Source organism: Grampus griseus (assembly GCF_964374135.1).
Source record: "Grampus griseus genome assembly, chromosome: 20".
Lineage (NCBI taxonomy): Eukaryota > Metazoa > Chordata > Mammalia > Artiodactyla > Delphinidae > Grampus > Grampus griseus.
The window spans coordinates 13,360,523-13,387,706 of record NC_139014.1 but is presented as its reverse complement, the minus strand read 5'-3'; the positions used below and the strand labels follow the sequence as shown (position 1 = coordinate 13,387,706).

Below are 27,184 nucleotides of genomic sequence, written 5' to 3'. Positions count from 1 at the left end.
ATGGCAGCTTCCAGCACTGTATGATATATGATAATAACGGAGGATTTACCATGTACCAAGGACTAGGCTGAGATTTCATGTGGATTATTTGATATAATCTTCATATCACCCTCACGGGAAAGTTATCATATTTTCCCCTCTTACAGATGAGGAAATGGAGGCTTAAAAGGAATTAATCTGCATGACTGTTAATGGAGGCGGGATTCAAAAGATCCCGAGAAGTCTTCCTCTTGAAGACGGTGCAATTGATGGGGCTGGGGAGTGCTGTCCGGGAACCACTTAATTGCCTGCTATTTATAGGCAACTTGCTAACAGTTTTCCATACATTACATCAGGGGTTGATAAACTATAGCCTGGGGGCCAAATGCAGCCTACTGCCTGGGTAAACAGGACCAAGCCCATATCTCTACATATCATCTCTGGCTGCTTTCTCAGAGACAGAGACTGGCCCACAGAGCAGAAAATATTTACTAGATGACCCTTTACAGAAAAAGTCTCCTAACCCCTGTGTTAGATCATTGAATCTTACTACTAGTAGCTCTATGAAAAAGGGATTATCCCAATTTTAGAGAGGAAGAAATTTAGGTTCACAGAAGTTAAGTTCCTTGTTCTAGAACAGTGCTTCTCTGACCTCTAAATTGTAAAGATTGTATTTTGCCACAGAACTGCCTTTTTTTCCCCAAAGATAGGGACATCGGGGAGGGTGCTATATATATTCCTTCATTTCATAAAAGAAAAGACATTTTAATACCCAAGAATGATGGTTCTAATTATCAACAGTCCTTTAAGTGGAATAAATTTAATTTTATGAAAAACTTTTTTTTTTCTTTCATTTTGCAAAGGATGGGTGAGAACACAGTAATGGACCAGCATGAGTTCAAGAACTGGCAGTTGTGGGTCATTTACTTAAGAACTTTAGCTAGTAAGAACCAGAGGATATTCAGGCCTACCTGACTCCAAAGCAGGTGACACTCTTGTATCTGTTGGGACTACCCATCTACCTTTGACCCATGCATTCCTTCTGTCATTCAATAACTATTCATTGAGAATCTACTATGTGCCATGTATGTACCATGCTCATACCAAGGACATGAGGAATCATTTTTCTCCATGTAGTTCTCACCATCTCTCTCCCCTTTGGCTGTTTTGATTAAGACTAAAAACTCAACTCCATCACAGCTCAGTTAACCATTTTCTTCTTATGACAGTTTGACCTGTTTGTCATTGGGGGAAATGATCCAAATGAAAATACCACAACACAATGACCTTACAGACATTTTTTTTTTAAGTGTAAGTAATGACTCTACAGGCTCTTAGGACAGGTAGAAATTAAACGACTTTATCAAGCCACCGAGACTGTCCAATCTGAGTAAAATAGTTTGAACGTACCTCAATAGTTTGACCTTTTGTTTCAAGGTCTTTCTATGAGGGATCAGGTCACAGACTATAAGGAAAAGCCTCACCTTCCATTGATAACTACCACCATCTCTTTAATACCACATTGCTAGAAACTGTTCTATTACAGTGAACTATCACAAGTAGAGCAGTCAAGCTATTTAAAAATACAAGCCAAAGTTAATTATGTAAAGGCATTTTAAATTAACATTCATACTCTTGAACAAATGAGAACATTCAAATTATTGCATTATATATAACTATGTAATAGCCTACATTTAAATATTTCTGATTCTGAATTATTCCTCTATTTTTTTTTTATTACATCGATAAGATGAGAAGCACAAGGGAAGTTCCAATTACTCCACTGATCTTAGGCTGAATATTTTTAAATGATTAAGTGAAACTTACTGTGTATTCTGGTCCCAGATGTTCATTTGGACAAGAGGGAAAAAAAAAAAGAGAGAAAAGGATGATTTAGACCACACTTACATGCAATATAAAACCACAGAACTAATAAATATTGCTGAATTATAATTATTAAAATTGTGGTAAAGAAACCTTCCGAGGATTAAACCTTCATAAATACTAAGTGTCTCCATGTTTGCTCTCGAAACTCTTTCACATACTTCTGTGGCTAGGTAGATAAGGAGTGTAAGATAAGATTCAATTAGCCTATAGGTTTGTGGCTAATTAAAAACCAAAGAGTTGGCCTTAGAAAAGCAGAATTAAAGACTAATAATTCCAGTAGAGCATTTCATTAACCACAAAGGAAATCTTTTAAGTGGAAAAGCAGCTTTTAAAACCAATAAGACCCTGTCAGGATGACATTCAAATAGGATCTTGAATTTTCATGTGTTCGAGGGCAGGAACCAAACCTTCTAAATTTTTGGCCACAGTGTCTAGTTCAGTACCAACACTGAGTGTTATTATCACTCCACTACAAGTGAGGAAGAAAGTGATTTTCATATTATCCTATTGCAAAGGAAGTGCTTTGGAGCAGAGAGACCCAACAGAACCTTTTATATAAATTACAGTCAGGTTTTGTTTTGTGGGGGGGGGGGGCATTTGCAAAGCAAACAAGTCAAAATAAACAACTTGTTTATGAACAAACCCCAACTCAACATTATTTGGGGATTACTGAGAAAAGAGGGAGAAATAAGACTCATGAAATCTCTAGAAATGTCACTAAAAAGAGTTTCCCATTTCTTCTCCATATGTTATTTACTACAATCACTTTAAGAAGGAAGATGGAATAGTTTAGCTTAAGCCCCCCAACCCCCTGCTAGGAAGAGTGCTGACCTAAAAGTATGGAGCAAAGGGTCAGGGAGATATCACAGCGTTCCCACCAGTCCCTGCTTGGATAATCCACCCTCAGTCAGTGAAATCTGAATCCTCCTATGTCCTTGCATGGATACATGCAACATACTGGGTGTACAAGGACTTACCTGTAATCGTGTAGGGATAATAGTTCCACGCCTTCTCTGTAACATAAAATATCTTGGGAACAACAGCTCTAGCCCAACTAGGCAGTTTGCTAAGACGAAAGAAAGAAAGAAAGAAAAAAAGACAATTAGAGTCTGTCCAGGGCCTCACCCTGCTACCACATTTTTCCAGAGAAACTGACTGCTAGAGAAATCAGAGGACTTCTATTTCCGCTCTTCTCTCTGTAGCCACTCGGTCCCCACCTCCCTGGTCTTTACCATAGTTAAATCGTCCTCAGTTCATATTTAGGACACATAGGATGGCCACAGACACTAGAAGGCAGGAGAGAGGCAGAGAACGGATTGGTTCCCCAGAAAGAACCAACACTGCCAATACCCTGATTTCAGGTATTTCAATACCCTGATTTCAGGCCTCCACCTTGGGAGGAGATAAATGTGTGTTGTCTAAAGCCACCCAGTTCACAGCCATTTGTTGCTGCAGCCCCAGGAAACTAATGCAAAGACAGAGTCATTCCTCTGGAACAGGCACCCGGGCAGCCATTTGCAGAAAACATTCTCAAAACAAGGAAAACTCAAGGGCACAGGTCCCAAGACCCTTGGTAAACCAAGGACGAATTAAGTTTTGCTTTGCTTTGTTCTGTTTTCCTTCTGAGGCAAACTCTACAGCTTACTGCAGGCCCAGAGAATTCCTTTAAATATTATATTTAAATATATAGAATGATATACTACTGAAGTATGGCTGCATGATTTTATTCCCCACCCAGCACTCTACTGTGGCGTTTTCTGTCTTTCCAGATGCTACCATTTTGTTTCTTTCCTATGCTGGTGCCTACAGCTAAGTGTCTGGGACACCAACGTCTAGCAGTACCTCACACCCAGAGCGATGACGCAGACTCCCAGCTCCTGAGGGTTGCGTGTTGGCAATAAAGAACATCAAGAAGTGGTTGTGAGTTGCAAGTTGATCTAGCTAAGAGAGGGGGGACATCAAGGTAAAAGAACCCCAAACCCCCAACCCCTCTTGGACATGGGGTTTAAATGACAACCAGAGCCAGTGAAATACTGTGCACTTTGCATGTCTTCCCAAATTGTTTCTCTTATTTCTGACAGTATCCAGTCCCTGCTTTCTAAAAGGCAAATACGTATTTTCGATGGCTGGTCAGACCTAACCCAAAGAAAGCTCCAGGCCGATACTCAGCGCTAAAACAAATGGGGAAATCAGAGCTGCGTCCCCCGCCCCGCCCCGCCCCCCCGAAGCCGGGTGAGTGTCAGATGGAGGCCACTGCTCTCAGGTGTGCGATGAGGGGCGCACGGAGCAGTTTTATGATTCACAGGACAATTCTTCTTGCTGATCTAACGCAGAATGTCTCACTCCCATAAAATCAGCTCTGCAGTAACTGCTCATTTACCTTAGAAGGAAGGGGCTGCTTCCCAACAGGGGTTTTTACAGCTTTCGCCTAGGATTTATTCTTTCAGTCACTGAAGCTGGAGGGTAACTGGGGTCAACACTGAGTGGGAAAGTCGCGTTGGGCTGGCTTGTGGGAAGTGGTCACGAGCATACCGTCCCCCAGGTGCCCTCCTGTTTGCCACCACACCCCAGAGTGATATGCCAAAGTGTCATACAGGGAGGTGTGGAGCTACTCACAGGCAAGTGGTTTTCTTGTGCTTTTAACGGGACCGAAACAGGATTGTGGAATTTCCCCAAGGTAAGTTAGGCATTGTTCAGTTTAGACAAAGTACTTATGTCTCCTTACGAGCATTAGAGCCCTTTCTCCACTGTTCTCTAGTGCGGGGGGTGTTCCGTCTACACTGCACCCCTCCCCAGATTCACCAGCCTCCTCTTGATACCGCTTTGGGACCCAAGTCTTCCTCCCTCCATAACTCAATCCCTCTGTCATTTAAAAAGTCTCCCAGCAGAACCACATCCCTAAGCAACAATCATTTTCTGGAAGGAAGATGACAAACACTGGCCATTTTCCACTCATGTTGAAACTTGTCCTATTTGTAAGTGGTCACGACTCCAGGCTCTAGAATCTTTATCTTAGCTGCTTCATCCACCAATGTATGCAGAACTATAATCAAATACCTTTTCCAACAAAACGCCCGAAAACACGTAACATTTAGCCAAGATGGCTGATACAATTTTATGTGACTTCTAAACAGTCTGGAAAGGAGGCCCTTCTGGTATAATCCATTTACCAGGCCAGGCACAGGAGGTGTTGGAACAAATTCTGTGATATGCCATTTAAATATTTTTAAGTCCACTAGAGACCTTCTCCTAGCCCCTGACTTCCCCAGAGCACATTCAACATTCAAATCATTTTTGTCTGAGAAAGTAAAATTCGTTTTTCCATGCAGCAATAATTTATCAGGTCTGCAAAGGAAAATGGAATTAAATTAGACCCCACTGCTGCTGTCCCTTTTGTGATGTATACTGCCTACAATTCCAAGGAGAAGCCTGTCATTCAAACTTACTACCTGGCATCAAACAAGAACCTCTCTTCTGGAAAGGTGGCATGACTTGAATCACGTCCTCTTGGTCCAGTGGCCGAGACTAAACCTCCCAAGACCATCTCACCATGGCTCAGGCTTTAGGGACACTGAGGAAAAAGACAAAATTCTAAAACCTTTAAGGAATTAGGAAATGTGCTGACGTGGAATGCTACCACATTTCCCCAAAACCTTTGTCCATGCCTACCAAAGATAAACTTTTCAAATTGTTTTGTTTCTTACTTCTTTACTTCACATGGAACAGAACATACATCAGTGACAGCTGGTCAACTTGTCTCAGGTTAAATGGGACTGTCCTGGTTCTGAAACAGGAGAGAAGGGGGCAGGGTACAACCTTTGAAAGAATGACACAGCCCGAGGACATGACATAAACTGATTAGAACCAAATGGGTCCAAGATGGTGGACAAGTCGACTGCACTAGACCTTGAGCCTTAGTATACGCTCACATCAGTAAGCTAAATGACACACCCACAGGCACCGTGACAGTTCCAAGACCGACCATAAGGATCAAAAAGTGGGCGGTGACCCAATTACTGGAAGTCCCCGCCCCTTCCTGAAATAGCTGGAATACTCCTCCCACTCATTAGCCTATGAAATTACCCACCCCTATAAAAACTGACAACCCCATACCCTGGTGCCTTTCTCACCTTCTGAGGTGGCCCACACTCTGTCTGTGGAGTGTGTTTCTCTCTAAATAAATCCATTTCTTACCTATCACTTTGTCTCTCACTGAATTCTTTCTGCAATGAGATGTCAAGAATCTGAGCTTCATTAAGTCCTGAAACCAGGTGTGTGATCTCAGTTGGAAGACTGGGTGTTGGCCAGGTCTGAGTCCCAGCCACGAGGGTTGGAGTCCCAATCAAGGTTTTGGCTGGGTTTGAGTCCCAGTCTGGGTTTTGGCCAGGTTCAAGCCCCAGCCACGTGGGTTCGAGTCCCAGTCAGGGTTTTGACCGGGTCTGAGTCCCGGCCACGTGGGTTCAAGTCTGTATTTGACGTGCACAGTTTCAGCTGGTGACCACAAAGAGACAGTGATAAGGTAAGAAAATGTTGAGAGTCAGCTCTTGGTCCTAAAGAGGCCCGTGGGATGCCACAAGCCATGCATACTGGGGAAGATGCTCTGCCAATGTCTGCTCATTTTTTTTTTTTTTTTTGCGGTATGCGGGCCTCTCACTGTTGTGGCCTCTCCCGTTGCAAAGCACAGGCTCCGGACGCGCAGGCTCAGCGGCCATGGCTCACGGGCCCAGCTGCTCCACGGCATGTGGGATCTTCCCGGACCGGGGCTTGAACCCGTGTTCCCTGCATCAGCAGGCGGACTCTCAACCACTGCGCCACCAGGGAAGCCCTGTCTGCTCATTTTTGACTGGCGGGTCAACCCCGTATACTTATGTACATCCAACAGCAGGTCCAGGACAGAATTATTAATCTCTATACTCTTCTCCTTGACCCTGAGGTTTTTCTCCTACATTCTTGTATTCTTGTTCATTCCTGCTCTATTTCTTTCTTTCTTCTGTTAACCCCAGAAGACCTGTGTGACCACCAAGGTGTACTTTTTATTGTTTTTACTCCCCTCCCTCTGACACTCACAAGTGCTGACCCTTTATTCCCAGCTTATAGCTAGACCAACTCCTGTTCATCATCAACACCATTGGGGACGTCTTCTGTGCCATCTCTTTGCGACTTCTGGGGAACTAACACCTGGTTGGGAGACTACCTTGGAAGGGATAGCATCTAAAACTAAGTGCAAATCTTGACTAAATTGCGTGGTGGATTTTGACTTAAGAGTGGAATTTTGGATAGCTCAGGAGTTAGAGACGTCACCTCAGGCTTGTCTGAAATGGGTCAGGGCTGCATCAATCCCAACCAATACTCCTCTGGGCCATATACTCTGGGGTCGGGAAAGATTTGGACAACAGGAATTAAAAGGAAAAAAACAGTGCGTTATGTAATCAAGTTTGGTCACAATATGAGTTAGGAAATTTAAAATGGAGTGAAGTACCCTATTTTCATCAAATTTTCATGGCCTTGTATCTAGGCAATGGAACCCAAAATGAATTTAAGGCATGTGTAGCTCGGGAGGGATAACTCTAGGAAGGACACAAAGAACTTAATAAATGTGATTAGGGCTTCCCTGGTGGCGCAGTGGTTGAGAGTCCGCCTGTCGATACAGGGGACACGGGTTCGTGCCCTGTTCCGGGAAGATCCCACATGCCGCGGAGCAGCTGGGCCCGTGAGCCATGGTCGCTGAGCCTGTGCGTCCGGAGCCTGTGCTCTGCAGAGGGGGAGGCCACAGCAGTGAGAGGCCCTCGTACCGCAAGGAGGAAAAAAAAAAAAGGACAGTTTGTGCTGTGATTCTGGGAAAAGAAGCCTGCCTCGTGTCAGTTCTTGGAAGGCTCTGCATGTGGCGAGTGTTAGGGTAATGTGGCAGGGGTGTGGGGAGCACCCAGGGGAGCCAGCCACATGTGTCAACATCATCAGGCAGGAGCGAGGCACAACCAAGGTGGAAATCACTTGACGAGATGCCCTGTAAGATCCCAACCAGGCCAAAACATTCTGTTTCTGTGATGTTCCATGGGAGTAGCTGAGGGGGCAGAAGGCAGGGGACCCGGCAGCATGAGACGCCTTGGCGTGTTCTTAAGGATTGAGATGGGGACCAAATAGAAGAGCATGGACTGAAAGGTATGTTGGGAAGAAGGCTCTACGTGCTCTATTTTCTCCAGTATATATATATATATTTTTTTAAATAAATTTATTTATTTCTTTATTTATTTTTGGCTGCCTTGGGTCTTCATTGCTGTGCACAGCCTTTCTCTAGTTGCGGAGAGCGGGGGCTACTTTTCATTGTGGTGCGCGGGCTTCTCATTGCAGTGGTTTCTCATTGCAGAGCATGGGCTCTAGGCACGCGGGCTTCAGTAGTTGTGGCTCACAGGCTCTAGAGCGCAGGCTCAGTAGTTGTGGCCCACGGGTTTAGCTGCTCCGTGGCACGTAGTATCTTCCCGGACCAGGGCTTGAACCCGTGTCCCCTGCCTTGGCAGGCAGATTCTTAACCACTGCACCACCAGGGAAGTAACATCCAGTATATATTTAAAATACTATTAATTTATTTAATATTATATTCTATACATATAGAATATATATATAGAATATATGACTGAATATTCTAAAATATATAATGTTCTTATATACATGGCTATTGTTTCACTCCTGTCACTCATAACTAGAACGCGTTCCCATCAGGGCAGGGATCTTTGTCCTGTCCACTGCTGCTCACCCAGCCAGCACCTAGAATGATGCCTGGCACACAGCAGGTGCTCAATAAATATTTTCTGAATGAATGAAGATCGTCTCTGGATATTCAGAAGTCAATAATAACCATGAAGAGTCTTTCAAAATAGTGCGGAAATAAGCTCTTAGGTCAGAGTCTCTGGCCCCAACACTTCCTCTTTGACTTGTTGCCTGGGTAGTGGGCTCTCCCTCTGCCACATGAGCTGTGGGCAGTTAGCTCATACTGTGGGGAAGATCTGGGAGAACAGGAAGAAGAAATGTGAAAGAAAGACCCAAGCCACAGCAACAAGGCTCTACCAATGAGCTGAGGTAAGGTAAAGTGACCAGCTGGTGGCTTTGCTTATCCAGTTAAACAGGATTCATGGCTTAGGGAAGCTGTACCCTCTCCTACCCAGAGCCACGAGAAGCCAGGAGAGGTTGCCCTGCAAGGCAAGAGCCATGTAGTGGGAGAAATGTTCACGTTGTGCAAATCGATTCACGCATTAGGCGGAATCACCGTTAGAAGCTGGCAACCCTCCCTGACTGGCAGCTGCCAGCACAGCCTAATTAATCCAGCAGCAGTAGTGGAGAAGAACATGACACTTCATGACTGATAAACAAGCCTAAAAATAGGCTCCATCTTTTCTCCAATGCCCCTCCCCCCAATCAGATTCCCTCTCCTCATGAGCTTCAGTGGGAGGGGATTGGAGTGATGCTAGGGATGAAGTGAAAATGAAAGGGAACAAAAGAAAAGCCCCACCCTCACATGATTCTGGACAACAGGTTTTATTTAGAATCGCTGTTCCAGAGTTTGATTAGTATCTTGCCTCCTTTCCCTGGATGCCGGTTGAAACCAGGATTTTTGAAGACAAGCCAAGAAATACCACTTATTTGGTTAACTGAACTGGATCAAAGGCCCAAGGACAACCACCAAATGTACTAATGTATTAGAACTAATGTAATGTTCTAAATGCATTAGGCAGCCACCCAAATGTACTGCACATAACTGTATCAGACGCTACAGGAAGGGCCAGAGAGTGGAGTAACCCCACAGTACTGGGAGATAAGAGGCAAGTACTAGAAGGATAAATGGCATTTGAAAAAGACATTATGCTCAATTCAAAAATGGGCAAGGGATTTCAATAGACATGTCTCCGAAGAAGACATATAAATGGCCCATGGGCACATGAAAAGATGCTCAATGTCATTAGTCATTAGGGAAATGCCAATCAAAAACCCAAGCAAGATACCACTTCACACCCACTAGGATGGCTGTAATCAAAAAGACGAACAATAACAAGTGTCGGTGATTATGTAGAGAAATTGGAACCCTCATACATTGCTGGAGGGAGTGTAAAATGGTGCAGCCGCTTTGGAAAACAGTCTGGAAGTCCCTCTCCCCACCCACTAGTAGCCTGGCTTGGCCTGGGAACTCAATGGGAAGCTTATGTTTGGAATTTTATTTTATTCTATTTACTTATTTTTTGGGCCATGCCATGCAGCTGGCGGGATCTCAGTTCCCCAGCCAGGAATTGAACCCAGGCCACAGCAGTGCAAGTCTGTAACCGTAACCACTGGGCCACCAGGGAACTCCCCATGTTTGAAATTTTAGAACAAATGATAGAAAGAAAAAATGGACAATTCAGACCCACCCACAGCAGCCACGATGGTAATGGCAGAATGAAAAGGTCAGTTTCACTTAAAGATGGTTGTCATCATTGCTGCTCTTGGCCTCTTGGAGCTGCCCTGAGAGCTGTCCATTCTCAAGCCTCCAGATAATTGTGTGGACCACTAACATCCTTACACAAAATGTCCTTTCTGGTCAAGACAGACTCAGAGAGGAGGCCCTGATGACACAGGGACTGAGTACTTCCAATACCCCAAATAGCTGCTTTGGGTAATAAATCAATAAAGCAGTTTCTGAATGTGATTTGTCTTCCCATACAGATTGACATAAGGAAGAGCATGCATTCCCTTTGCCAGCTCGTGAATTCAGGTCCACAGGACATTGATATTTCTTTGCGTTGTTATTTATTTATTTGGCCACACTGTGTGGCATGTGGGATCTTAGTTCCCCGACCAGGGATTAAACCCACGCCCCCTGCATTGGAAGCGTGGAGTCTTAACCACTGGACCACCAGGGAAGTCCCTCTGTGTAAATTATTAAGTGGGCACTGGAACATCTTGGCTACTTCCAGTCCAACTCTCAGGACCCACTTCCCTGTGGTCAGTGAAGGGGTCCACAACATGCTACAGTGACATCAGGATTATTTTGAGCTGAAGACATTTGAGAATCCAACAGTCGCAGAAAGACACTTTTTCTGAACTCCCCTTATCTGCATAAAAACAGAACCTCCCAAAAGAATTCAACTGTCATAAATCCCCTCTCCATGAGTTTCACAACCAGAGAAGATTGACTCCGATCACCAGAGACAAGAAGCACCAGGATAAGAAATCACCTAAATAGACTTTGTCACAATGTCCATCTTGTCTCCCATCCATTCTCCTAAGGCCTCATTTATTTTTCATACATTTCTTTTCCCATAAATCTCTTTTCTCTCCCTCATTAAAAATTGTATATAAGGGCTTCCCTGGTGGCACAGAGGTGAAGAATCCGCCTGCCATTGCAGGTGACACGGGTTCGTGCCCTGGTCCGGGGAGATCCCACATGCTGCGGAGCAACTAAGCCCGTGAGTCACAACTACTGAAGCCTGTGTGCCACAACTACTGAGGCCCGCGCACCTAGAGCCCGTGCTCTGCAACAAGAGAAGCCACCGCAGTGAGAAGCCTGCACACCGCAACAGGAGTAGCTCCTGCTTGCCGCAACTAGAGAAAGCCAGCGCTCAGCAACGAAGACCCAATGCAGCCATAAATAAATAAATTAAAATTTATTTTTAAAAAATGGTATATAAGCCCCAAATTCTAACCACCCCTTTGAGTCACATTTTTCTGTATGCTCTTGCCTATGTACATGAATAAAAACTTGTCTTTTCTCCTGTTTATCTGTCAGTTTCAATTTAATTCTCGGGACCCGAATCACCAATAACTAAGTAGACTGAAGAAAAGTTTTTCCTCCTTGACACTACTCATAAGGTGGACAGATGAACTTACAAATAATGGAATCGGTTGACCTACGGCCCTACTTTGATCAGAATACAAGAACCATGTCTTAATTATTAAGAGATTCTCTCCAACACCAGAGCAATTTGTTACACATTGTCAATTTCAATACACACTCATTTAATGAATCACAATTACAAAGGAGCCTCACCAACATGGCAGTCCCATGACCTGTGCATGCAGGACATGGGTTAACTCGAGGTGGGTTAACTCTAGTTTGTAACTACAAAGTAGTAGGTTTGGTTTACTTTTATGATTACGAAAATACTTATTATTTTATAGCTATGTCACATACCAATTTTTTCTTTCTTTCTCTCTCACTAAACCATAATCTCCCTGGTTCTGAGATAAAATAATGGACCTACTTTAGATTTGTGCAAAAGGAGCTAAAGGTATATGTTTTTCCTGTGCCTCACTGGTTATTCATTTATGTATGCTGGAGAGGAGATGAGACAATATCTGAAACAGACTTTAAGTATAGAAAATTAGGGTTGAAAAGGATCTGAAAGGTTGTCCATTTTAACCACCTACTTGATGTTTGAATCTACTCAAGGACAGCCTGACAAGGGTGTGTTCTGCTTATGCTCAAATACCCCCAGCAGCAGCATAATTGACTATAAGTCACCTTACTTTGTTCTCTGATGGCTCAAATACTTAGATTTCTTCCTTAAACTGAGCCTAAATTTTTCTCCTGGCATTCTCACCCATTGGTCTTAGTCTAATTGGTCCTCTTGAGGTCATCTAGAATACATACGCCTAATCCTTCTCCCACCTGATCAAACCATTATACACCCAAGTCTAGCTTTTCTAGGTTAAATGTCCTTGGTTTCTTCCGGTATTCTTCATATCACTTGGGTTTCTAATCCTAAGATTCATATGAACAATTCTGGAAAAGTTCAGTAAGTAGGAGAGACTCACCCTACCAGACATCAAGACTCCTTATAAAGCTTTAGTAATTAGGAATTTTAGGATTATATTCTCAAATTCTGTTTAAAAACAACCTGGTTGGCATTTTAATTAGTTTTGCCTTAAATTTATAATTGATTTGGGAATTGATGGCAACTTTATTACATAGCTTTTCCCATCCATGAATATTCTCATTTGTCTAGGTTTTTTAAAATGTCCTCTGCTAATGTTTTATATTTTCCTCCGAAAAGATTTTGTATATCTTGTGGATTCTTTACTGGCTACCTTTAGGTTTCCTTTCTCTTATAAATGGAATTTTTTAAAATTATTTTTTCCATTTATTGCTCCTGCACTATAATAGTGTTACTGATTTTTGTATTATGAATTTTATACCCAGCAATCTTGTCAAATTCTCAAATCGATGTTAACAATCAGTCATAAATCTGATCAGGTCATGAATTACTATTATTATACTCTGAGGTATTTGATTTGCTAAAGTTTCATATAGGATTTTCCTGTCTATGTTCTTAACTGAAATCAGTCTATAAGCTTCCCTTTTATACTGTTACTGTTCAGTTTTGTTATCAAGATTCATGTGGTAGGCACTATTAGTTGCCTTCCCAGCCATCACCATGTATTTCCCACCTCCTTTCTTAGAAGCAGATCATGCCTCTCTTGAACATCTTTCCTTTTTTAATCAGGGAGGAAAATCTCACATCTCATTGGCTGGAACTAGGTCACTTGCCATCCCTAGTTGCAAAGGTGGCTGGGAAAATAAGTATCTGACATTTTCAACCCGTGAAATACTTAGAAATTTTTACATTTCTAAATGATGAGGGAGTTCATTTATTGTTGCTACCAATTTCTTATTGTCATGCTCTTTAATCAGCCAACAGGATCTACACAATATTGATTTTCTGGTATTTGAGACTGGTTTCTGGCCTACTTTGTATAATCAGTTTTTTTCATGTGTGTTTGAAAGGCATGTTGGTTCCAGGGTCTATTAATGTCCACTATATCAAGCTTGTAATTCTGTCATTTACATCTTCTCTATATTTCTTCAATTGTTTGTCTATTCGATCTATCAGTTTATTAAACAAGTAGGTTAAAATCTCCCATTATAACTTTAGGCCACTTGTGATTTTGTCAGTGTTGCCATATCTTTGTTGAGCTAGGTTCAGGTTTAGGGTGTAACACACATTATTATTGTGATCACTGACACATTTCAATTTATCATCTGACAAACAAAATTTGTTTTCTATTTACTGTGCTTTTTGTAGGCTTCTCTTTGTTCTTCCTCTGCCTTCCATTGGATTGGTCAAGTTTTCTCTTGGAAGTTACATATTATTTTACTATTCTTTTAGAGGTTACCTTTACATTTTGAATACACATATTTGCCTTAAATTTTTAAAAAATATTTATTTGGCTGAGACAGGTCTTAGTTGCAGCATGTGGGATCTTTTAGTTGTGGCATGCAGGCTCTTAGCTATGGCACGCAGTATCGAACCCAGGCCCCCTGCATTGGGAGCACAGAGTCTTAACCACTGGACCACCAGGGAAGTCCCTGCCTTAAATTTTTTTTAATTAATAAACATCTCTTTTTTCTTCCTAGATGATATTAGCAACTTAGAGTACTTTTTTTTTAACTATACTTACTACCCTTTCATCTTCTGTTATTATTGTCTGTTATTTAAATTCCAAAAATATTTCCAATTACTAACTATTCATATATTTGAAACATTCTATGCTCATTCAGATTTGTCCAGATGTTTACCAATTTCTTTGTTTACTATTATTTTTAGATTCCCTCCTCCTATTTCTTGGTTTCAATTTCCTTTTACTTCAAGTACAACCTTTAGTAGTTCTTTCAATCTGTGTCTCTGAGTAGTAACCTTTCTCAGCCCTTGATTGTCAGACATGATTTTTTTTTGCACCATTCTCAGTCCCAACACCCCATTTACATGCACCGAGGCTACACTTCCTGTCCCCTTATGGGAATGACATCCACAGCCCCTAGGTGTCAGGGCCCACACTCAGTTCTGACATCCCCCAGCTTACTTAGCATTAACTCATCTGCTTTCCACTCCAGTTAGTTTCCTCTTTATTTCTAGTACCTGAGGATTTCCCTTTCTTTGCTTTCAACTCAGCTTTATATTGTTATATTTTATCCTGTGTCTGTCATATGAGGTGGGGGGAGGGTCTGTATTAATCCTTTTAGTTATGATTACTGGAAGTCCAGATATTCTATTTATAACAAATTTCCCTCTTACTAATGTTTAGTATTCTCCTTTAAAATAAATGTCATATATTTTGATAGAGAAAACAGACATGACAGAGACAGCTGGACACTTCTTGTTCTGTTTCAGGAAAAGTTATAAAGTTTTCTAATTTCTTGAATTTGGTACACAGGGAACATTCCCCAGGCAATAACTTTGGAAAATGCAATCATCTGCTGAGAAATGGAATTTTGTGTAGGTTTGTATCTATTTTCTTGCACCACCCCCCTGCCCCACTTCTCTTTGCTCTACAGAGGTGATCGATGCTCAATATTTGATTTTGAGTACACCCTTTGCACTAAGAATGCCAAAGCAGCATATTGAGAAACCTCTCTCTGCAAGGAAGCCATCCTCAGGCTAGACCCAGAGCTCAGCTACTCCTGCAAATCAACAGCTGGCTGCAGGCTGCACGGGTTCCAAATCCTGGGAATTCACAGCTACTGATAGATGAACAGGATCAATCTCATTTGCATTTCATCGTGACTCAGGAATTCCCTGGTACTGCTTCCCTGGGAAGATTAAATCAGCCAGGGTCAGGATATTGGTCTGAGAGATTTCCAAACACGCTGACAGAACACAAACCCTCCCATCAAGAAGAAATAGTCCCCTTCAGCCTGTCGAAGGGTAGAGGTCATACAAGAATGAGGGAATCCAAATATGGCTCCTCTCAGAAACACCTGACCGTGGCACTGAGCATGGAGAAATATTCACAAGCGTCAGTGTTTAAACTGGGGACACAGTCCAGCTACTATGCTGGAAGTGCTTTCTGGATGAGAAAAGGCCAATAGGAGAGGCCATAGATGGTGGTAAAGAGTATTCATGGAGATGCTAGCAATGACCACAATGGTCATATGCTGGTTCACTGACATAGACAGTTACTTTTGAGAAAATATGGCACGTGACTACAAATGTTCTGACCCAGAAAACTGAAAGGAAGAAAATGACCTGGAAGGGGGGTGTAAGGTCGGGAGAAGATCAGACAAGCCCCAACAATCAATTATGTCATTAGTGATAAGAAAACAGAAGAGATTAAAGAATGTATTTTGCAAAACAGAAATGGCAGTCCTGATCAGTGCTGGTTGATCATCCGTGAATCTTTACCCTTTCAGAGGAGAGATGACAACCTCTACCTTGGGAAGGATGGCTCTACTTGAGAAACAGAAACCACCCGAGTACTCCATATCACTTTGGTCACAGGTGACCGGTGGTTGTGTCATCTCCCTTTGCGGACACCCGAGTGGTCACTCGGCAGGAAGTGGAAATCTTACTGAGTCAAGACCCCAACAGCACACGGCCACATTCAGCACTTACTTTTGTACAACTTACAGGCAAAGCTGCCTCTTTCCTTCTGCTAACCCGGGACCACGGGTTAGACAAAGCCCTTTCATTCTTAAGATCAGATTTCATCTTAACATGTCGTGGAAGGGTTGGGAGAGGTAAGAGGAAAGCTCCTCCTGATGAAAACGCGCTTGAGGACTATTTTGCAGAACGCAGGGGTTTCTGTTTTTGGCAGCAACTAGACTGGCAGTTTTGGAGGGCGGATGTAAAGACTTTCCAAGTCACCTTTTTATCCCAGACAGTCACAGCCTCTACCTCAGTCTTGCAGTGGGGCTGGGTGGGAGCCCCTGGGCAGGGTGGGTGCCCGGAGGCGGAGCACCCGCTGCCAGGACTTACCTGTTGAGATACACGCGTTTCTCCGTGAACTGCCCGTTCCCATGGTGAGGGTCCTCGAAGGGCTCGTTCTGGACGACCTCCACCCCTTCTCCTCGGTCGCTCTGTTCGTGGCTGTGCTTGCTGATCATGTACAGCTGTCCAATTTTGTACTACAAAACACACAGACACAGAGGGGTCAGACCCATCGCTCGCCTCCGAAAACTGCCCCCGCGCCACCGCCGCCGCTGCGCCGCAAGCAACTCAGAGCATCAGCACTTCCTGTTGAGAAAAGAAAGCAGGCACGTGGGCCTGCTGGTACTCTTCCCCAGGAAGAAGGTGGAGAACGAGCTGTGAGTAGAATGCAGAAACGGCCTGTTCCTGTGAACACTCTGCATCACCTTGGCAGATACTTGCCGGTGTGGCCGATGGCCTTCAAGGTTTGGCAGCCGATCAACCAACCCATGGGTAGCAGCTGGGAGGTGGGCACGCTGGAGTCTCCCTTTCCACTCTGGCTCTACAGGGTTAAGTGACGCTGAAGTCCTATCCTGCTTGGCTCAAGACAGGCTCAGACAGGCTAAGGTTTGTGATTTCTGTCCCTTCTTTCTGCCTGATTAACTGCATTGCTGGGCACAAGAGAATTAGATGTCACCTGTCTCTTCCATCGCCTCTCTCAAAGTGTTCAACTCTCCTGGAGGCCTCTGTCCCATAGAATGGTGGTTCTCAAAGGTGGCTGGACGTTAGAGTCACCTGGAAGCTTTAAAAAAAAAAACCCTCCAGATGCCCAGGCCCCACTATGAGTGGAAACTGGACCCACCTTTAGGCTGGTCCACAAGGAGGAAAATCTACAGTATCTTTAAGTCCTGGGGCTTTAGTGCGGGGCCTTCCAGGCTGAGATGTCAGAAGTTACATGTGCTTACACGAAAATGATAAAATGGAATAACATGTAATGTGAACACTGTCCGTGCCACCTGTATCTTTGAGCTGTTCCATTCTCTTTCTTGCCTCTCTGAAAACCCTGGGGCCAGCAGGCATCTCTTCACCCAGTGAACTTCCAAAGTGACAAAACTAATTTGACGGAGGGGAAAAGAAGAGAGAGAGGAAGGAGGGAGTCAAATGACTTTTGCACCGAGGAAGTCTGCTCAGAATCAGCAGGCAGGGCGATGAGACACTGCTGTGGTCCTTCCACAGATTCGGTGTGAAACAACACACAGCGTCAGCATCATCAAGGCCCGAGGGATGGGGGGAAGGGGCCTGAGTCTGCAGCAGGCTAATCACGGCTCCGGGTTATTCCCAAAGAGCCCAGGCCAGCAGGTATGTAGGTCCCCTGTCTATGTGCATAAGAGAGAGAAATAGATTTTAAATTAAGGGGGCATGTATAATGTACAAGTCAACAGTGCAGTCAGTTCCAAAGCTGAGAGGACACACACGTCCAAAGGTCCCTCTTCCATTCTGAGGCAGGTGCCGGGAAGGGAGTGTGAACAGAATGGGAAAGGCTCTGGTGTGAGGCCAGCCTGAGGGACCAGGCCCAGTAACCATGACAATGGGAACTGCAGCCTTCTGGCTCTTCTCAAAGGGCAGTGCTTCCTGTCTGTGCCACGCCTCTCCCCCAGAAGGGTCTGCATTTAAAATGCGTTTAATGTAACTGTGTGTGTGTGCTGAGGATAAGAGCAGGGAGAGGAGAGAGGAAAATCAAAGATAAAATTTATTTTTAAACAAATTTTGGGATTAGAAACTTGCCTTGGCTTCCCCTCTTCCCTTTGCTCACAAAGACTGACTAATACTGTTTCAAGGAGGAAGACAGTGAGAAAAAGTTTACAGATTGGAGATATGTGAGATCAACACTCTACCTTATACGGATGGGCACACAAGCCTGGAACAGCATGTCCAGCTGCCCAGGGGGTGGAGATTTCACTGGCAGTTGCTTTGTACTTGGAGTTCAAAAAAATACGTGTTTACTTACAATGGAATATTACTGTGCCATAAAAAGGAAGGAAGTACTGATACTGATACTGCTTAATGTGTGTTACCAGTTGAATTGTGTTTTCCCAAAATTCATATGTTGAAGTCCCAGTACCTCAGAATGTGACCTTATTTGGAGATAGGGTCCTTACAGAGGTAATCAAATTAAAATGAGGTCATTAGGATGGGTACTAGTCCAATAGGACTGGTTTCCTTACACAGAGGGGCAAGTTGGACATAGAGGCACTCATAGGAAGAATAGGAGATGAAGCGATGCACGAAGATGGCCATCTACCAGCCAAGGACGGACCTGGAACAGATCCTTCCCTCCCAGCCTTCAGAAGGAACCAGCCCTGCCTGCTGACACTTGATCTTTGACTTCCACCATTCACAACTGTGAGCCCTCACAACTCTGGTTGGTTAAGCCACCCATTCTGTGGTGCTTTGCTATGGCAGCCCGAGCAAACCCATACAATGGGTACGGGGCTTCCTTTTGGGGTGATGAAAGTGTTCTGGATCTAGATAGAGGTGGTGGTTGCACAATATTGTGAGTGTACTAGATGCTGCTGAATTGACTTTAAAATGGTTAATTTTGTGTTATGTGATTTCCACCTTGTGGAAAGGGAATGCTGCCACCATTCCAGTAAACAATGAATGTTTGCCGGCCATCAAGCCATTAGCCACTGTAGCCACACAACGTCCCCCCACCCCACCCAGCCCCAATGGCGTGCCCTGAGGGGGATTCAGGATGGAGACAAAAATGTAACATTCTGTGCTTTGGATACTGGCCCTAGATAGTTAAGATGTATATCTAAGGAATCATTTCAATGAGCCCAGACTCTTGCATCTTCCCACACATAAAAAAACCTCCAGGCCTTCCCTGGTGGCACAGTGGTTAAGAATCCACCTGCCAATGCAGGGGACACGGGTTTGAGCCCTCGTCCAGGAAGATCCCACATGCCGCGGAGCAACTAAGCCCGTGCGCCACAACTACTGAGCCCATGCGCCGCATCTACTGAAGCCCACGTGCTCTAGAGCCTGTGCTCTGCAACAAGAGAAGCCACCGCAGTGAGAAGCCCGCGCACTGCAATGAAGAGTAGCCCCCACTCACCACAACTAGAGAAAGCCCGCGCGCAGCAACAAAGACCCTACACAGCCAAAAATAATAAATAAATAAATTTATAAAGAAAGACAAAAAAAACTCCTATATATTCTGGCTCCTCCTTTACCTCTTGGAGCAGTTTCTCAGAGCTCTAGGACTCAGTAAGCTCCCCAAATACAACTTAACTTGCATCTTTTAGGTTGTGCATTTTTCTTTAGTTGAAAACCTCAATTGTTTTAAAAAAAGTGTTGACCCCACTTCTGAAGCAGATACCCCTAAGCCAAAATGCTGTCAAGGGCTTTAGTCGGGGGTGGGGGGACTTGACAGAAGGGATGCCTATCCCTGGACCATCTCCAGGAGCTCCAACTCACTCACGCATGAAAATGTATGGGACCAAGGGCGATGCATGACACAGAAAAGCCATTAGCCAGACGCGAGTCAGCCTGGCTGCGCTCAGCTCGATTGCTTCCTGCCCTGTTGAAAGGAAAGGGCCGAGGCAGCCAGAGACTGATTCACCGTCAGCCAGAGGAGGGCCTGGCTGCCCAGCCTCATTGATCATTCTGGTGGCTCCTGAAAGAGCCATTGCAGGGCAGACACCAGCATTAGCTCACTAAGATAGCGTCAGGCCGTGGGCGACTGACAGACGCTGGAGGCAGTAACGTGGGTGACATTGTTGGGAGGTGGCGGGACACTCAAGCCCAGACACTGAGGTGGTCAAGGGCCCTGCGGCTGTCACTTTATTCACGCTCAAGCAAATCAGGCCTGTTCTCCTGGTTGTGGCCATCTGAGCTGGGCCATCCAGAAGCAGAGGTTTTAAAACACAAACTGACTCAAAGACACATGCATCGAGAAGCTTCTCAATTACAGCGGACAGGGCAGGACAGAGAGTCCTTCAACCGTGTCTCAAAATCACCAGAGATACTCCTAAAAATGCTGAATCCTGGGCCATTCCAGCCCTTTTACATTCACACTCTGAGGTAGATGGAAGTTGGGGATCTTACCCAAATACAACGCTAAAAGCTGAGAACCACTGCGGCAGAGAGTGGGGAAGGCCTTCATTAGTACTTGCTCAGTACCAGACGGTGCCAAGACCAAAAGGTTCCATCTTTAGGGGACCTGTTTCTTCTTTCCTCTTTTAACACTGAATTCTTGCAAAGCTCTATCACTAATTCAGTGAGAATACTACATCACAGATCACCAACTCCAAACAAACTTGTATGTGAAATGAAGGCTGCGAAATCCATAGACTCAGAAGGATTCGGAAGACACTGAAGCCAGAGAGTCGATAACAGAATTGATAATGATGATGGTGGTGGTGATAGAGTAAAGCTTAACTGATTGCCTATCAGTGAGAGGCACCAATTAAGTGCTTTATATTCATTTCTAAGACTCACAATGATTCAGGTACATATTTACAGATGAGGAAGCTGAGTCTCCGAGAGGCTAGAGACTTCCTCCTGCCATGTGGCTTCTAGGTGGCAGAGCTGGTTTGAAGACCATGGGTCTGTACTCTTTCTTCTCCACTCAGCTTCAGCCCTTATTTCTCTAACAGGTGAACTGCTTTAACAAACCTAGATCTCATTATGATGAACAAAGAGGGATGGTTCAGAGCCACTGCCTTTGAACTTTGCTATTTCAGAAGATGAAGAACAAAAGTCTGATATCATTTGAAAGATCAAAGTTGTTTAAACTGTGCGCACATATGGAATGGTGGAGCAATTATGCTCTAACTTTGTAAAATCTACTGTTATAATTCCAGAGTTTGGGGAAATCATCATTACAGGCAATCACGATTAGAGACAGCTCTGCGCTGCAGGGCTGAGCCTCCATGAGAGCCATCATCAGAACAGCTACCCCAAATAATTCTCTCTGTAGTCAAAAAAAAACCCATGGGGACTCAGATCTTTCCCATTTGCATGCAGCGCTGCATGTTTGATAAAGCTGCAGAACTTGAGGGAAGGCAGAGTTGCATAACATGCCTGGAAAAGCCAAGGGGGTTTCATCACTTTGTACTTTTGCAAACTCTGTGACTGGGCACGACCAAGGTACTTAATACAGTTCACCTCAAACCCTGATTTTTAGAAAAGGTGACCCCAAGTCAAAACTCCTGATTATGGTAAGGGATTATTAACTGACCATCACCAACACCTAAATAGCATCCTTGCCATTAGAAGTACTAGGCCCAAAGTTTTAGGTTCAGTAGAACCCTAAGCTTTCACTTAACTGCCCCTTCCCCCAATTGCTGAGCTTCAGAGATCTCTGCAAGGCCAGGCTCCCATATTCCCCTCCATAAAGAACCAAGGGGGTGTCATCTTTCTTCCAATCCCTCCCTTCCTGCCCCCTTTCTCATCCTTCATTAGTCCCAATACCTTTTTCAAACATCACGATGTGAAAGGTGGGAACCACTGTTTTGCAATAAACATTATTCAGCCTGGATGGAGTTATTCCCTGATGTCATGACTCAGGTCTTCAAGGCCCCAGATTGGGAATCAGAATTTACAACTATTTCCACTTCTACCATCAAAGCAGACGGATACCACACAATATGACAACCACGGAGAAATATCTGTCCCTCTGACTTAACCTGATATCATGTATGTTTCCATCTTTGAAATGTGCATGATTCCTGCCTCTCTCACTCTGGCTGTGTGGAGAGAGGAAAGAGCAGAGGGTGATACAAGGTGGCATTGCTGGGAGTTTGCCACATTATTCACATCACCCTTAATGCTTTTCTTGGCTTTTTTCCCCCAGTCTTCTCTACTCTCAATAAACGGACCTCAAAGCACAGTGGAGCAATTGCCTCACGATGCCCAAGGAGCCCCCTGCAGAGAGTGCCTGAAAGATAAAACATCACCCAGGACTCCAGTGCATTGCAGTCTTCACGCCAAGTGGTGCCAAAATTGTAATTCCACTCGGGGAAGGGGATGTGATGAGGCCAGATTTTAACAACCTCATATCAGAAAACTAGAGGCTAGAGCCAGCTGTTTTCTAGAATCTCACAGCACAGCTGAGGCAGTGGGACAAATGCTCTGGTCCAGCAGTCAGCAAACTATGTGGCCTGGTGCCTGTGTTTTTAAAATAAAGTTTCATTGGAACACAGCCGTACTTATTCATTCTGTGACTGCTCTCACGATACCACAGCAGATACTGTGTGGTTCAAAGAGCTGAAAATATTTACTATCAGGCCTTTTACAGAAAAAGGTTGCTGACCCCTGTCTAGTGCAGTGCTACTGGGTCCAGCACTAACCAGCGCTGTCCGGGATGGTGGCCACTCGCCATATGTAGCTTATGAGCATTGGAAATGGGGCCTGTGCGATGGAGGGACTGAATTTAAAATTTTCTTTCCTTTTAATTAACTTAAACTTTAAAACTGATACTCGATTCAGCTATAAGAAAACTTTTACATACGTCTGAGACACACCATTCAGTAGACATAAATCTACTGTTTAAACTGAAAACTTTTATGAAATCTCAATTCACATCAGGTACCTCTGATGAAATTTTAGCATCTGGCTTGAGACTGCTTATAAGTGTAAAACGCACACTTAGTAACAACAGCAAAAAACTTAGTAACAACAACAAAAAAAGTAAAGCTCATTAATAATTTTTAAATTGACTGCATATGGAAATGATAGTATTTTAGAGATACAGGGTTAACTAAAATATATTCTTAAAAATAACTTCACCTGTTTCTTTACATATGTGGTTGGCATTTGTGGCTCACATATTTCTATTGGATGGTGCTGGTCTAAGCCCTAAACTTGACCATCAGGGATGGAGAGTCAGGCCATCAATCCATACCAAGACTTCAGAGGCTGGCTGGTCAGGTCAAGGGTTTCCATGTGTTTCCAAGCTAGCGAGGTAGGGCACTGGTAATAAGGCATACATTTGGAGAAGCTCTCCCTTTCTGAGGACTGGCATTACCTGGACCTCCAGAGAGGTGATAATTGTTCACTGTGTGCTATGGTGGAAAGCACTGCAGTTTTAAAATTGAAAACCTGCAGCCAAAGTCCTGATTCTGCCTTTGATGAGTTTTGTAACCCTAGACAATTTGCTTAACTGAGCCACAGTTTCTTATCATTAAAATGGGACTAAGGAAACACCTCATGGGACATGGTGACAATCAAGTGAGAAAAAAAACTTACAAATTAATATGCTTTATAAAATGTAAAACTGTACGCTGTAGCTATGGCTCCTTCTGTTTGGCAACACATCTGACTGGGAGGTGAAGATCTGTTTCATTTGTTTCCATTTTGCTACAGTTCTTTTTTTAAAAGGTCAAATCTTTATTTATTTTTGGCTGCATTGGGTCTTCGTTGCTGCGCCTGGGCTTCCTCTAGTTGCAGTGAGCGGGGGCAACTCTTTGTTGCAGCACACGCGCTTCTCATTGCGGTGGCTTCTCTTGTTGCGGAGCACGGGCTCTAGGCACGCAGGCTTCAGTAGTTGTGGCTCACGGGCTCTAGAGCGCAGGCTCAGTAGTTGTAGCGCACGGGCTTAGTTGCTCCACGGCATGTGGGATCTTCCCGGACCAGGGCTCGAACCCGTGTCCCCTGCATTGGCAGGTGGATTCTTAACTACTGCGCCACCAGAGAAGTCCCTTGCTACAGTTCTATACAGGCTAAGAGAACAAGGCATCTGCCATACACACCCCTACAATGCAAAAATCGGGGAAAACCTGAGCATCAGCCCAAGACCGTCATTTCCTTCTGCAAAAATTGTATTAGATGGTAGTCAGATCAAACACTTCCCAAAACGTTATAAAAAAACTTGGGAACATCCATTTATATGACGTCCCTAGGGCAGTCAAATTCACAGAGACAGAAAGTAGAATGGTGGTTGCCAGCAGGGGTGGGGAGTTAACGCTTAATAGGACAGAGTTTCTGTGTGGGATGATGAAAAAGTTCTGGGGATGGATGGATGGTGTTGATGTTTGCATAACAATGTGAATGCACTCAATGCCACTGAACTGTACACTTAAAAATGGTTAGAATGGTAAACTTTATGTGATGTATATTTCATCACAATTCTTTAAAAAACCTGGAACATGTCGTTTTCCCCTGTCGCTTACTTACTTCACGCCTCAAGGTGGCCATCTATCAGTGATTCTATTTTTATGATTATGAAAAAACTTTTTTTAGGACAGGGACTTCTATATTTGGATGGACCTTTGGTTTGGAAGCTTATTTGAAGGTGTTGAGCCAAGGGGACAGAACTATAAAATGACTTCCCCCAGAGACAATGTTGCATGAGATGCCCGATTCCTGCCATGCCGGGGGAGATGCCTGGCTCGCTCTGCCCTAAACTTAAATGTCTTTGACATCAGCAATCTGGAGGATTCCTGTTGCTGATGTTCCCAAGCAACATGGTGCTGACTGTGACAGTGTTACGGACAAACAGCCTGACAGAAGGGAAAGAGTGATTAACCGAATACAAATGCATTCTGACCCCGCCAACCTTAACTAGGGTCACTGAGAACCCCAGCTCACAGTTCACAGCCCAGCTCCTCCATCTGCCTGGGAGCAACTCTACAACAAGCCCAATTCCATTTCCTTTATTCCATTGGGAAGGTATGGTGTGTATTTTTACCTCTAAGGGCTGGATCTGATTTGGGTTCTGCAACGACATGACTGGCTAGCCCCATCAGTCCTTCTGGCTCTGCGACTCAAATGTCCAGATTTCTCCATGTAGACAAGTGAGGTTTAAAAAAAAAAAGAAGGTGTAAAGTTCCTTGGTGTTTCGTCAGCTCTCTCCCTGCCAGGTCAATAAGGCACGAAAACCAATATCCGATCCCACAAAGAAAATACAAACCTGCAGCTCATATTTCAGGGTATCAGTGCTTCATCACATATTTATCTTTTCTCCCGGATCTTTATAAGCAGCTATCAGAGGTGCCTTGTTTATTACGTAATACTGGGTCATAATGCCAGGGTGCAGGAATGAAAAAGCTGATAAAAAGATTTAAGAAGGAGCTGGGTTATTGACATTTAATTCAAAAATCCACCTTCTGTGACAAACTAATATAAACAGCATTGTAGGCTGGTGCTTAACCCATTCTAAGTTTTGGACTAAACTGAATAGAAATAGAGCAACTCAATGCCAAGGAAAGGGCTCAGGGTAAGCTTCGTGCTGGTGCAAGCAGAACTCTACACGCCTGTGACTGTACAAAACCGTAAATTGTTTCTAGTACACTCAGCCGTCCAGCAGCATAATCCACTTGACCGAGTACAGGAGGGTATAGTATATGAAAAGTAAGAGTGCACATTAAAAAAAAATAAGTTTATTTATTCTTTTTGGCTGCATTGGGTCTTCGTTGCTGCCCATGGGCTTTCTCTAGTTGCGGCGAGCGGGAGCTGCTCTTCGTTGCAGTGTGTGGGCTTCTCATTGCGGTGGCTTCTCTTGTTGCGGAGCACGGGCTCAGCTGCTCCGTGGCATGTGGGATCTTCCCGGACCACGGCTCGAACCCGTGTCCCCTGCATTGGCAGGCGGATTCTTAACCACTGTGCCACCAGGGAAGTCCCAAGGGAGCACATTTTAACTGCTCCTTCCAACACTGACTCATCCTTGGGGGTGGTATTCTAGCCCTGAGAACTCATTTGATACACATATTGAAAAGCCAAAATGATAACACAGAGTGAGTAGAGCCTACTTTATAAGCATCGGCTCAGGGAAGAGGTGTCATCCCCTGGTATTGCTAAATGAGAATCTGAACACGTTAGCCATTAGAGAGCAGCATGAAAAACCACAGAGAGCAAAGACAGGAACTGCCAGAACTCAGTTCAAAACCACAAGGGTAGTTGGCCCTTGAGGCAGAACATAGGATTTCTCCAGACTTTGGTTGGGGGACACTCTTGGTCCCTTCTCGTTCGTGCACTGAACAAACAGAGTACATCAGGCTCTGTAGATACTGGAGGCAGAGCGATGAACAAGGTCGACCTGGTCTCTGGAGAAGAGGAGGGTTTCCTGAGTTCCACCTCGAAGACACAAGGCTGTGAGCTGAAGGAACTTGAGGCTGACGTAAAAGCCATGGGACCATTTGCCAAGAAATGTGAAACCAACTGCAACTCAAGTAAATGGAGAGGTTTGGTAACAGGGCTGACTTTTAGAAAGCAATCAAGGCTCTTGTGTTTACTACAAAGCAGAAACCCACAGCCAATCACAAGACCAAAAAGGGAGAAAACTAAGATAGAACCTTCCCAGAAATATATCCTGCACCGTCTCCTTGCCACACCCTGCTGTGTCGATGCTCATCTCCTTAACCTTGGCCTCATAACCAGAGGTGTTTCTAGGAGAGAGTTCTAGATTTATGGGGGTAACAGGCTCTTTCCAGAATTAGAAAAGCCCCTGTTTGTGAAGCCTATTGTACCTACCAATCCTTCAGGAAAATGATGGGTGACATCAAGAGATGCTGTTGTTCTGGTTAAAGCTAGAAATATCCTCGTAGGAATGACAGCAATTAGTTTTAGTGTCTTTGAGAACTTCTGAGAGCAGAAGAGCACACTGAATGCAAAGAGAAGCACTTGCTGCTTCATGTACAATTGAACAATGGGAGTTCTTAATG

At 44.2% G+C, this 27,184-nt stretch overlaps 1 protein-coding gene across 2 annotated transcripts in view; it reads right to left on the bottom strand.

Moving 5' to 3' along the window:
• The window catches only part of PITPNC1 (phosphatidylinositol transfer protein cytoplasmic 1), a 255,599-nt gene that overhangs the window by 112,297 nt on the left and 116,118 nt on the right, over positions 1-27,184 (bottom strand). For both annotated transcript variants that reach the window (XM_082679165.1, XM_082679166.1), the window contains exons 2-4: positions 16,587-16,735; positions 2,844-2,932; positions 1,807-1,814 (exon numbers count right to left, since the gene is read on the bottom strand). In XM_082679165.1, coding sequence (XP_082535291.1) covers positions 1,807-1,814; positions 2,844-2,932; positions 16,587-16,735 — 246 coding nt within the window. The remainder of the gene's footprint in view (positions 1-1,806; positions 1,815-2,843; positions 2,933-16,586; positions 16,736-27,184) is intronic.